This window comes from Aulonocara sp. 'chitande type north' Nkhata Bay, linkage group LG3, assembly GCF_057382095.1.
Source record: "Aulonocara sp. 'chitande type north' Nkhata Bay isolate Kocher_YH1m ecotype deep benthic linkage group LG3, A_spYH_male_GT1.1, whole genome shotgun sequence".
NCBI lineage: Eukaryota > Metazoa > Chordata > Actinopteri > Cichliformes > Cichlidae > Aulonocara > Aulonocara sp. 'chitande type north' Nkhata Bay.
Genome location: NC_141346.1, coordinates 53,849,400 through 53,863,430, shown reverse-complemented (window position 1 = coordinate 53,863,430; position 14,031 = coordinate 53,849,400). Strand labels below are relative to the sequence as shown.

Genomic DNA, 14,031 nt, shown 5'->3' with positions numbered 1-14,031 from the left:
GTGGAGGTATTTTGAGAACCCTAAGAGACTCTTATAAACATCTGAAGGAAAATATTCTTTAATCATCGATGCAGACTAATCAGAAATGTTGATTAGTGATTTTATTGTATTTTGGAGAGTTAGAACAAACAGGTGGGATTCTCAAAGTCAGTCAGTTTCTTGGGGTCTGAAGCAACAACAGCACAGAGCTCTGAATTTTTGGAAGAAGCCGTTTCTTTTCTTCTTTTTCTCCTTTATTTGAATGTTGTCAGACTTCTCTGAATTATTAGTAATAGAGACAACTGGCTCAGACATGGATAGACTTACAGAAGGGAGTTCCTCACTGGGAAGATCATCAGACAGAATTTTGGAAGCAGGTTCTTCAGTAAGAAGAACATCAGCCATTTGTGAACTTTCAAACGGAGGTTCTTTAGTAGGAAGAACATCTGACTTCGGCAGACCTTCAGAATGAGGTTCTTTAGTTGGAAGAACATCAGGCACTACTGGACTTTCACAAGTGGGCTGGAAGATCTGGCATATGCTCTTCTTTGCTACATCAGCAATTGTTCTGAGCAGCTCTGGTGCAAAGTTTGCAATTTTGTTCAGCAGAATCTGTTCTGGATATTTCTCTCTGACTTCAGACAGGATACTTTGCACCATGCCACCTCTGATGGACCTTGAGAAGATGTCCTGGTTTTCCATTGTTGGGAGAGATTTGGACACTCGATCCAAAGTGGCCTTTGTCACACTGGTGGAGAGGATGCTCAATCTCTGGGAGGCCATGTTCAGTAGGGAGTGAGGAGGAAGCTCCCAGAAGCCATGCAGGACACGGGGAACCACCTCTATCACCACATCTGGAGCAGTGAGCAGTTTGGAGGTTTGTGCGTCCTGCTGCCTCTCTTTAAGGAGGTCAATGTACTGCCTGACATTGCTGAGGAGCTTAGGTGTTCTGCAGAATAAAGTTATAAGAATGATCTTTTACACCTATTTAAAGAATCACAGAAATATTGAAACACTATAGCTGGACTGTTAATGATTGTACGGCAGATGTGATCACTGAAATTTAGGAGGTATGGCCTCTGGAAATCCCAGCAGCATCCGGGCTTGAAACTTGATGTCCCTGGCTTGGTTTTCCTTCTGAAGCAGTTTCAGGTGTGAGGTGGATGGTCTGTAGGTGTCACAGTAACTCACTGCACGCTGACTGTCTCTTTGCTCCTCTCCACCAAAAGATCTCCCATATGTTCTGCAGTGAGGCTCGATGGTATTTGGTTTTCCTTCTGAAGTCTGAGGAACTCCATCATCATTGAAATCTAAAAATAAAAGGAGACATTTAATCAGCACCACTCTCAAGTCCTCAGAAATCACCTGATATTTTATCTCAGTTTTGGTTTGGATGGGTCTGGGTCTTACCTGAGCCCTGTAACCTGGTAGATATCAACAGATCTCCACAGCCGTGTTATATATGGGTCTGTTTATTCTTTTAAAGTGGCAGGTAATTTCAAATGCACCATTTTTAGGAGCTTAACAAACATCAGCAAATACACAAACTGTTTGTGTGCAGTTTGTCTCACAGTTGCTAGCTAAAGGTCCAGCTGCTGTATTTCACAGGGAGAGAAAAGGAAGTGAGCTAACTTCACTCAGAGATGGAGAAAGATAAGACAGGACAGGAGAGAAGAGAGGTTAGATTTAACAGTAAGGACTGCTCAGTGGGATTTCATAAACTGGAAATTTAAAGCTCGCATGCAAGTCCTCATGTTTTTAAATGTGACATCATTATTTTGCATATCATACAAAACAAACTATGGCCGACTGTGTTATTTGAAGGTTGCATAAACTGGTTAATTTGCTGTACTGTGATGATATTGTATGGTTATACTGTCAGTGTAGAGGATAGAAATCAGCCAGGATAATTCATGAAACATCTGCTTACATCTTGTAGAATTGTGTAAATCTAGAGCAGCAGGTCAGCTGATCACAGCCTATACATTATCTACTGGAGCTCTCAATAGCAATTATTGTGAGTTATGTTTCTTTTGCCCACACCGAGTTTTCTGCTGAATCTCACTTTAACCCCTGACCGTTCTAATTTTATTGCTAAGAAGCAAAGTCACCCTCTACATGTAGGCAACAGAAACTTAAAAAAAACCTTCTTTTTGTTCAGATTCAAGGTAACCTAACTTTTTTTTACAATTATACTCCGCTTGAATCTGAACAAAAAGAAGGAAAATTACCAACTTTTTCTTCTTTTTGTTCAGATTCAAGCTGAGGACAATTGTCGAAAAGGTTAGGATGCAAACTTTAGTGTATCTACCCATATAATTTATCATTATGTTAATATAGCACAAGGTTCAGTTAGCTTTGAAGAAAATTTAAAACATCCTCCTTAGAGTTTTTTACTTTCGTACTTTAAGTACTTTTCAGAGCCTGTTCTTTATTACTTTTACTTGAGTAAAGAAGTTAAATCAGTACTTTTACTGGAATATTTTTAACAGTAGTATTTGTACTTCTACTTAATGTCTGTACTTTTGCCAACTCTGGTCTTGTCTCCTGTTAGAATGTATTTTTATCTTTAAGGCTATATACCTCGTAATTAGCATCAATTAGCAACTCTTACTGTCTTAACTCCATAGGCCTGACCGGAGGATAAGAGGTGGTTACCATGGTAATAGGAGTGTTGCCTGCAAAAGGGTCAAGGGTCAAGGAGATATCCAGAGAGAAGAAACGTGATCTGATAAACACCTAAGGCCAACGACTCATGTTAACATTCAAAGTGTTTGCTGCCTGGGTGTGGTCCTCTTTGAGCGGGCAAAGAGACATGGCAGCCATTTTTAACTTGAACCTTGAACTGCTCATTAAATTTAAGAAAATTCACTTTGAGCATATTTGTCTTCTCTCTCAAAAATGAACCCAACACTCCCTCCCCTCAACCCTTAACCGATCACTGCAGATGATTCTCCCTGAGCCTGGTTCTAGCAGATGTTTCTTCCTGTTGAAGGGGAGTTTGTCCTTCCAGATGTTGCCAAGTGTTTGCTCATATGTGTCCTCTGAATGTTGGGCTTTTCTCTGTATTATTGTAGAGTCTTTATCTTACAGTATTCAACAACTCAATGTGACTGTTGTAATTTGGTACTGTATAAATAAAACTGTATTCAGTCTAACTGAATCAACAGGTGGAGATTTCTCCAAATATTTGAAAATGTTATGCATCTTGAATAATATATTTTCATCTTTATTTGTGATAAAAGTATTTTACAATTAAAAAGCAACCAGATTTTTTTTCTTTTGCGGTGCAATATTGTTTCTATATCCATTTGATTTTATTCAAAAGTGCCACAATGGCAACTAATCTTTAAATTAGCTGATGCTAATGTTAATTTGAAACAGTTTAATTGTGAATATACAGAATAAGTTCAATAAAAATGTTTATGATGAATTTACAGAGCAGAAATGACAGATAGCACTACAAGAAAGTGAGGAAAGGTGGGAAAAAAGTCAAAATTCCTGCATACACAAACGTGAATGAGACGAAAGCTAAGAAATTAGAATATGATGATATAATCAGCAGCCATGCTGCAGCAGAAAGCTGGTGGTGCAGTTAATTTTTCTCCCAGAGAGTTTGTCCCAGGGGATTTGAGAGTCCATATCTTGATTCATCACCGGCAGCGGTGCAGTTGAATGTTTTAAGAGGAACCAGGGGTATGCAGTCGAGCACAAGGCTTAATAAATAGTGTTCTTAAGAGCCATTCGTAGCTACAGCATACAAAAATGATGATGGATGGGCTTTCTTTGCTGTGCCTCATTCCTTATCCAAATGAAATCCGGGAAGTCCATTCATACCCCTTAAGAGATAATAAATGGAGGAGTTGGCTTGTATAGACCTCATGAGTTGACCTACCTCTTTGCTTACTGTGCTGACATCCATTACTTTCTTCCCCACTGCCTCCTCCTCCACTCTATGAACCCACTTTTCAGACTCATCTATTTCCAGGTATCACATTAAAGCTATTCAGTTGAACATCTGTGATAAATCTTTATCACTTACTGAAATCAATGCATGTGTGCAAATAAAATCAACAACCTAAAGCAGTTATTGCCTAATAAATGCTGCCTAATAAACGTGCTAAAATTCCTTACCCTGCTTACTGTTTGAGGGAACTGGATACTGTCCCAGCTTGCACTTGGCAAGCTGGCTGATCTCAGTGCAGAGATGGTGAGGTTGTATTTAAACACAGCACCTAGATCAGTATTCCTGTTTAAAAATGATTTCAAAACCTGTATGAGGAGTTAGAAAGATGCACAGCTGACCTCAAATAATGATTTGCAATATTACCCTTCATGGACAACTCCAACTAGAAATGTTGCAGGAGAAAAGCTGCTAAAAGTCTTGTGGTTAATATATCTGAAGAATCTGTACTGCACTGTAGTTGATCAAACTATTATTACTTCTGCTACACCCGCTAATAAACAGTCTTATGCACCTCGTCCTCAGAGCTTTTGGAGTGATGAGAAAATGAGCAAATCTTTTAGCTAATGGAATGTAGCAGAGCTTATAGTGTAAGCTATGACAGCTAAGTACAATTTAAGACTGCTCAGTTATGACTAATCATAGTCACAGTTACTCTGCTTGCAGCTGAGATCATAGTTATTTAATCTAAATACTTAAAGCTCTTTCACTTTTTTATCTTAAAAAAGATTCTCACATTTTCTAAAAGCAATTTTTCTTTGAAGGTTGTGTTAGGAAGAACACCATGCTCTATCCTCCTGAAGCTGAGAGGTTATTTTGTTGGAATCATACCTTGAAACATTAAACACTCTAGATCCTCAGCTGAACTGAATGCTTGTAATGCAGATGCAGATCCCAGTGCCTCACTGTGTGCTGCCACTGGTGACTGAGAGTCTGTACTGTATGTAATGTCTTCTGTTTTGGATCCTGCTGATTTTAGTCTTTTTCTGTCCTTGGCATTGATGTTTAACGCTCTCTTTACAATATAAGGACAATATCTTTCCCACGAGAAAAGTACCTTTTTGGCCAGACTATTCTTTCAACCTGTCACCTTTACAAATTGTTATTCAGATAAATTCTAGTACAAGTTTTAGTTGTAGAAGAAAAACACCTCTTTTTTAGTTGGATGATATACCTCTGACTACACCAACATCTCAGCTGAATTGGTCTGTTCTAACTGTGAATAAAAGCAGCAGTGAAGAATTATGAGCACTGTGTTTTATTTCACAAACTTAAAGAAAGAAAGAATGAAACACTAAATATTACGCTTAAAAGCTGCACAGGTTCTTGCCTACGGGTATGGGTTTTGAGAAAAAAACAACACCAAAAAAACCCCAAAATAGTATGAAGAAACTGAAATATCCTGAGAAAAAAATACATATAAAAATATCAAATCAGTGAAAGAAAAAGGGATGGTATGTCCAAAATGTCACTGAACAGATTCAAAATGTTGGGAAACAAAATTGTCAGATCTGCGAGAGCAATAAGAAAACTGTGATATGCCTCAATGACTACACAAGACAAGAATTATTGCTACATTTTCATCATGTGCTACATCATGCTCCTCTCTGAGATCGCAACTGATGACAGCCGACTGCTCTCATTAAACAATCAGGTCTGTGGTACATATGTCACCGTGGCAAATATATTACGAGCACCCAAAAAGTCATTTTATTTCCAGTGACTTTAATTATCTTTCTGCCGTTAATACCTCTCACAACTGTACATCCATCATGTCGGTGATTGCTTTGCAGAAGGTGGAGGAGTCTGACAAATATTCGTTCTGCGGTAACTCACAATTAAAGTGAGACTGATGAAATCCTGGCACGGTGGATTTTTAATGAAGCAGCTTTCACTCTTGTTTTGTAGCATGTGAATCTTGCATGTTAACATCAGGAGTTGATGATCAATTTTCGAGCAAATGAGATCCCAGGAGGCTCCTACGTGATGTTATCTTCACGCTTATTTCCATACATAACAGACAGGTACAAAATTAAAAGACAGGGTGGGGGAGATAAAAGGAGGGTTTACCAGACACTGCAGAGTAAAAAACAAATCTACACATGTTATTAGCAAGCATCTGAAACCAGTATACCTAAAGGGGGTGGCTGTAGCTCAGGCGGTAGAGCAGGTCATCTACTGATCGGAAGATTGGTGGTTCGATTCCTGGCTTCCACTAGTCTGCATGCCAAATATCCTTGGGCGAGATATTAACCCCAAATTGCTCTCCGACTCTTTCCAAGTAAGAATGTATGTACTTAGAGCAATGTGCTTGTGTGAATGGGTGAATGCACAAGTTGTGTAAAGCGCTTTGAGTGCTCAGAAGAGTAGAAAAGCGCTATATAAGAACCAGTCCATTTACCATTAAAGTTTAAATACCAAATCCTTTTTTGGACAAGGCTCTGAACTTGTTTATAGCTATAAAATTGCATATTAAGATATGGTTTCTAAGGGCACTGACTCATTGTTTTAACCATTCAGGAAATGGTTAAAACAATGTGTTATTTTCTGTTGCCCAGAACTTGCTGTCTGATTCGTATAAATTGATTTGTACAGGCGTCTTCGGAAGAAGAAAAGTGGGTTATGAAAATTCTGGTTCCCACACTGAGATGGTTGACGATTCAGTCCATTGTTTGATGGATTCCTTCATCAATTTGCCCGATTTTGTGAGTGTATTTTGCTAATTGGGTGCACGCACATACTATATATTACCATTATATATCATTGTATTATACTATTATCCAAACAGTGCAGTATTTGCAAATAATACTGATAATAGCTGTTGAAATTAACTTTGTATAAACAATAAATTATTAGGATGTTTTTAGTGGGGTGTCTATGAATAATACTAAAATAATCATAATCTCTGGGTTTTCATCAGACTGAAAAAATATTTTTACATTTTAATGATTTTCCATTATTGTCACAGTTATTTGGAGAGCAATCAGAAAAATAATGACTAGTTCCATCCTGATCTTTATATTCCTCTTTATTTAAAAATATTACGATTAGAGCTGGACTCTAAAGCTAAATATTGTTTGATGCAAAAAGCAAACAAAGCATAAAAATGTCATGTTTTCCATGTTTGTAACCCTCTACACATGCAAACTATAAATACACGAATGTGCAGTCACATCAAAAATAGCTCCTATATATGGTTTTGTTGAAATGATCATTTTGATATACGTTTAATTCCATAATTGCCACATCATGACTGTAAGTGCTGAAAATTCAGTGAAATTGTAGCATTAATTGGGATGGTACGTCTCAGTTATTGCATTTGTAAAGGAGGTCATGTTTGGCTGTTAAAAGGAACAGGAAAAGGAACAAAAACTAACAGACTATTTATTTATTTATTATTTTTTAGAGATGGAGCATGGACTGATAAAGGTTTTAGTGTTTGTACCGTCACCAATGTAGTGCCGCTAAGAGATGAAGTTGTGTGTTTCTGGAGTGTGTGCCAGATTTTCCCAAACGATGCACCATCCTTGGATCAAGCCAGATTAAGAGCATCAATTTTCCTAATTCTGGATTTTATGAATTGGGAACTCCAGTTTGAGAAAGCACAATCCCTCTTCTAACTTTTGTTTTCTATGGGGTACTAAACTATGCAAAAAATGCATATTCTTCTAGAAATGGGAGGGGTGGGGTCAGGGTTTCTAGGAGTTGGACTAACTGTGCAGTATAGACGGGTATAGGTGCCATGTCATGCTGCCTGTAGTGACAAAGATACTAACAAAAGCAAAAGTAGAGAAACTCAGTCAGGATAAGGAAAGAGCAATGGTGTTTGGCCCCCACCTGAAAAATTATTCCTATTTTGGGAGAAGCACAAAATAGGGTGATATTGTTGTCACCAGTTTCTTTTGCACCAAAGCAGGTGAAAACGATAAACAGTTTATGTTTCCAAACTGGGTAGATTGATATCCTTGAAGTTTGTCTGACATTGTGTTATTACACTGTGATGATTGAATGTTCCCTAATGTTGTTCTGCAGTGTATACCCTGATATTTATGTTGGTTTCAATGGCATTTGCATTCACTTTCATATCACAGAAAGAAAAATTGACTATTTGCACTGGTGGAGAACTCTCTCCCTCTCTGTCTGGAGTAGTTGTCAATTATATTGCTTTCCAACCACTGATAAACCTTTTATTTTTCTTATTCAAAGGACAAAGTCACCGAGGCCTCACAAAATGTGACAACTCTAGGATTTCTGTCTTAATTACAAGAATTTTGCACATATATCAGATTGGATGAAATGTTTGGCTGATCACTGAAGGGCAGATCATTGTGAGTCTGGTGTTATTTTTCAGCAGCGACTACACGGTGACTTGGGGATTGTGTTTATTTCCATCCTTACATCTGGAGCCTGTCACAGCCTGTTGCATGGCTAATGCTGAGAGACAGACAATTACTTGCACTCACATTTACACAGTTAACCTAACCACACTAAATGCATGTCTTTGGACTGTGGGAGGAAGCTGCAGTACCGGGAGAGAACCCATGCAGACATGGAGAGAACATACAAACTTCACTAGCCAGGTGTTGGACCATCAGGATCTTCTTGCTGTGGGACACCAGCGCTAAGCACCATGTCACCATGATGCTCAAATCCAGTGATCCATCGGCTAAATCAACTGCACTTTGAAATTTGGTAACCATGTCACGACGAGTGAGAAGAGCCGTGTGGAAGAAATGAAGGAGGATCCAAGCGCAGGCAGTGGTGAAGGTGTGAAGGTGGTTTATTGAATAAATGGCAAACGAAGACAAACTAAACTATACTGGAAAACAACTGAACTACAGCGCAGAAACCAGAACACGAACATGAAGGAGGGCGAGCAGAGGCAGACGATGGTAGACAGCAGGGAAACACACAGCTGAAGCAGGGTAGAATACACAGACGGACCAGCAACTACAAAGACAGAAGACGCGACTTAAATGCACACAGAGAAACACAGGGAGATTACACACAGGTGGGGGACACAGCTGGGAGTAATCAACGAGACGAGACAAGAGGTAAAACTGAACACACTCACATGAGACGCAGACCTTCACAATAAAACAGGAACAAGAAACCATCACACAAAGACGCAGACTCGACACTGAGAGACAGACAGAAAATGACACATGGAACTTGAACTAAACCTGCAAAAACATGACAACTCAAAATACTGGGTCAAACTGACCCAGAACCGTGACAAACCATTATCTTCGTAACACCTGGCAGGTCAAAGAACTAGTAAGACACTGGGTCTGGGATTAACTTTGTATTTTAAGCATACCCAGTTTCAGAATCTCGAAGCCACACAAACACCCACCCAGGACAAACAATCATTCACGCTCACACTCATGCCTACAGCCAATGTAGAATTTAACCTAATATGCATGGCTTTGAAGTGTGACAGGAAGCAGCTGGACAGAACTCATACATGAAGACCTGGACCAACATTATTATTATGATGTAGGAACAGCACCAACACGGGGATATCAGATCACACAAGGAAGAAAGCAAAAACTGTGGAGCCACACCATCATGACACCCAACTAGAGGATGTTTTCTTTCAAATCAAGTCTCCTACATGCTTTCTGACTTTACATTTATTGCCTTTCTGCAAGATTTCCCTTTGGGCACTCCAAATAGGTTAAAAAACAAAACAAAACATTCAATGACACTTTAAGCCGAATGATGAACCGACAAAGGAAAGCTGTTAGTCTGCAAACTAAACGCTAACAGAGAAGTGAGCTCTGCAAAATGCTGTAATAAACAATCCCATTCTGAGCAACACAGGAGTGAGATTTCTCATTTTTAAGGTGTAATTCAATATGGCACGCCAGAATTATCCCTATCCAATCCCATTCAGCCTGTAAATTACATCATTCCCTTCTGCTTGTGTTGTGGATACATTTTCATCTTATTCTCTGTGTTGTTTATTGAGAACAGCTTAAAGATTATTGAAATGTTAGCTGAAGCAGTTACGTCTTTTTCTGAACAGTTTGATACATTCACGCACATACATCGACTGTGACAGGTGCAAGCATGCACTGTGGCCTTCACGACTGATATGTGCATATAAACGTGTGTTTAGATGTTTATATGTGTATAAGCACACATACTCTTATGCACAACACTCAGAAATACATAACACTGATATACTGAAAAAGTCTCATTGCTGTTCTTCTTTTAAAAAAATTATGCTCACCTTGTCACACTCAACAAAGTAGGATATTCAGAGGAGGCTATCTCTGCTAAATACACCACCTTTAAATGCAAAATTGCTGGTGGACATACAGAAAAACACAAGATGTTTAGAATCTGGCGGTAGTAGAAGTATGGTTTTGATTTGATACAGCTGCAGCGTGACACTGAGGTTCACATGAAAGTCTATTAACTTATTAATGAAAGCATAACACTTGCTCTTGCTCTTATCAAATGGCAAAAGACAGCTGTAAATGAGAAATTCTACCTTATGAATTAATTCATGAAATGAGTGACTCTAGGCATCAAAATATTAATAGATTTTGCTGTTTGCTCATAGTCACTTTGAAGGCTTGGCGTAGTGTTTTTCATTTATCTGACAGAATGTGTTGTGGCCACCTTCTTGTTCAGAGATGCTCACCATGCCTGTACTGGTCCAGTCATGTCCTTTTTCTCCTAGGGGTGGGTTGATATGATGCCCGACTGAGTCCTGTAGTCTGTTTACAGCAGACTGTGTCAGTGGTGCTGTTGTAATTGATGATTAGGTTCATTTGAAACTTTAATGAATTAGAAAGAGCTTAATTTAAAAATTTTTTTTATGAAAATTCTGCAAGCATGAGTAAATCATCACCAACAACAAACAAGGCAAACTAGCTGAAACAAGTAAATTGCAAAGGGATGATAGATGACAGCTATTTAATAGTGCGTGATGCTGAGAATAAGATTTAGCATAGGTCTTGGCAACACAGACTAAAAATCATGTCCATATATATTTTTCGGGTGTGCATGTTTAAGCGGTGCCGGAGACAGTAGTCAGGTAAATAAATGCTTATTTTGTCATTTAAATAAGTGATTGCATGTCAATTGTGACTAAACCTATGAATGATCCCATGTTCAAAGTGAAACCACATTCTGCACAGGCATGCAGAAGATAGCATGTAAAAACGAAAACCGCCAGCCAGCTAATAACTAACTAATCCGTGACATCTTTACAATGACAAAACAGAGGAGAGTCATTCATCTGCTGTCGCCCCGATTGGTAAGTTGGTCTTACTGTGTGACTTCAGTGTTGTAATGGGTTGCGTCAGAATCACAACACAAATACTACACAAAAGAGACCAGCAACTTATTACCTGTGAGGCAGAACAATTTCTTTTGTAATGTGGCTCCTTTTTCCTCCCACAAATCAACAAACTTTGTCAACTGTTGCCACACAAGCAGCTGTAGCACTACTTCAACGCATGGCTCAAAAGTTGGAGATATTAATAGCTGGACCCAAGCTGTGTTTTCCTCCAGTGCTGCACAAGAACTGTGAAGTGTAGAGAAAAAGTCGGGGCTGGCACAGCTTTATTTCTCTGCTATGCAACATCAAGTTATATCAATACAAACAATGTTATCCAAGTCTGTATTTCTTAAGGAAAATATATTGGTATACATTAAAAACTCTATATATTCTACAGCCCTTTGTCAACCTTGTATGTGTCAATTAAAAAACAAACACAAAAAGGAATAAATATTTATGTCTTTGTAGCGAACACTGTTGGGAGAAGCCTTAGAGACAACAAAGTGTCTCATTTTTACTCTCAGGCGATGCAGAGCCTCGGTCTGGGTAACAAACCACACCAACAACAGAGCGTATCTGCTGCTCATTCCTCTCTGCTCTCACTGAACATAGATGCCTGCGGCGGGAGAGCAAGACATTGCCCTGATAGGTCAGTACCGGTGACCCAGAGGTTATGTCCATCTTTTGTATACAGTCCATGGGGAAAAAGCCACCCATCACCCAGCAGTAATTTATGGCCACAAAACACTTCATGACCTGGAAGCTGTTAGAAAAAAAACAGCATTTAGTTCTAATTTTGCTCAGTACTCATAAATACCAATTACTGGAGCTTACACTCACAAATGGAGAAGCTGATGTCATAGTGTGCATAAACATCTCTTTCTTAGCCAAACAGGTCGGCAGTACAAAGCTGAACCATTTTCCTAAAAGCTCTTCACTCGTTACGCACACGCACACACTCATTAGCCGTGATAGAGTGCCATGTAGTAATGAGTGGCTCCTGGTTGCGTGATAGAGCTCAAGTGTCTTCAGAGGCAGTGAGGTCAGCCGACTGCCGCTTCGATGCCACAGCAGTTTAATTAGAGCATTCTATAATGGAGCCCTATCTGGAAAAGGCCTTAATGAGCACCTAGTCTTTCTATGTGTCCTTAATTTGTTCCACATAACTGAGGCCATGAATAATCTCAAACTGTGAACGATTATCTAAGGCCAGTGGGGGTTGGGTGAGGAGGTGAGGAGGGGATTATGGGTGAAATGTGTTTTTGGGAGTGCTTTTAGCTTTGCTCAGCCACCATAGAGCTGAGAGCTAGGCAGTGGGGTGCAGCTTTGAGGTGTGGACAATGCAGTTTCTGCCAGCCATGGCATGGACTTTACATTCCCCAAACACACGCACACAAGCTTAAGGATGGTGGTTGCCATGGCAACTGGGCAAAAATAGTAGAAGAGGGACGACTCGGGGCACACATGCTCATCAACACGCAAACCCTCTCAGAAGCCGAGTGATTTTTGCAATCTTTCAACACGTTTGTCTCCTCCCTTCCTGACATGCTTCCATCCCTCCCTCGAGCTCTCTTTCTTCCCCTTCCGCTTGCTCTGCTCTCGTTTTTTCCCCCACACCTTGTCATAGTGAATACTGTATGTGTGTCAGACAGTGTAATCCACTGACAGCCAGATTGATAGCTAAGTGTGGTGTGTTTGTATGGCTTCATTCCAGCAGCAGAGGTTTGGATGCAGCTACCTGTGTTCATCCATCATCCTCCTCTCTGCCCCGCAGACTGGATTTTTCTCTGCTGTGCTTCTCTGCTCATACACACACACACACACACACACACACACACACACACACACACACACACACACACACACACACACACACACACACGCACTAATGCTTTTGTCCCTATGTATTGCACACATACTGTTCAGTGTATAAAAACTCACTCTTGTGGATGCACACACTTACTTTCACATACATGCATCAGCAGCCATGTGTTCTCGCTGACACAAGCACACTCATTCATTCATACATACAAGACAAACTTCACAAACACACACACACACACACACACACACACACACACACACACACACACACACACACACACACACACGCACGCACGCACGCACGCACACACACACACACTTTTGTTAGGCTTTCCTTTTCCAAGCTCTCTTATGCTCTGTTTTCACACACTGTATCCACTTTCTATTCCAACTCCACCAGCCCTCTTCATTCCTCAGCACCCTTCACCCTCTTTACCCCCTTCCTGCTGCATTCGCAGCTCTGCCTGGCTCCCTTCCATTCACGCACCACTCCTTATACATATTTGACTTGTAAATTGAAGCTCTATTTGTGTCATGCCCAAGAGGTGCTGTCAATTAGTCTAAACACCGTGACGCTTCTCGTGAGGAGAGAGTGAGCGAAAAGAGAGAGAGAGAGAGAGCAATGAAGGCAGGGAGAGAGCGACAGTATGAGGAGGACCAGAGAAAAGGAAAAGAGATGGTGATAGGAAGTGAAGTAAATTCGGGAGGAAAAGAAGGTGGCAAGTAGGAGGTTTGTACTTGGTGATCCAAACACAGAGGGTCCCCACGGTGTTAGAGCAGATCCCAGATCAGTGCGAATGTCATCAGACAAAAGTCCCACTCCAACCTGCTGAACACCTCGACAATAAGCGCTGATAAGACGATCACCCACAGAGAGCTGTTGAATGCTGGGAGTGTTGGGACTCATGCTGGAGGATCTGCATGTGCTGACAGTCTAGCACAGGGTGGGCAACTCCAGGCCTCGAGG

The 14,031-nt window shown here is 40.2% G+C and overlaps 1 protein-coding gene across 1 annotated transcript; it reads right to left on the bottom strand.

Moving 5' to 3' along the window:
* On the bottom strand, positions 1-2,640 carry LOC147336199 (uncharacterized). Its single transcript, XM_086286153.1, has 4 exons — positions 2,594-2,640; positions 1,390-1,403; positions 1,171-1,289; positions 1-954 (listed from the first exon to the last, which is right to left on the bottom strand). Exons 1-4 carry the CDS (start codon positions 2,638-2,640, stop codon positions 148-150), a joined length of 987 nt encoding a protein of 328 aa, XP_086142279.1. The 3' UTR covers positions 1-147.
* Between the last annotated feature and the right edge of the window lie 11,391 nt (positions 2,641-14,031).

What these genes read in the sequence shown, in the direction of transcription:
- LOC147336199 (XM_086286153.1), bottom strand. Translation starts at nt 2,640, where the DNA reads ATGGTAACCACCTCTTATCCTCCGGTCAGGCCTATGGAGTTAAGACA. An exon ending in AAAGAGACAGTCAGCGTGCA is followed by an intron (nt 955 to 1,170) that starts GTGAGTTACTGT and finishes TAGGTGTAAAAG; the next exon opens with ATCATTCTTATAACTTTATT.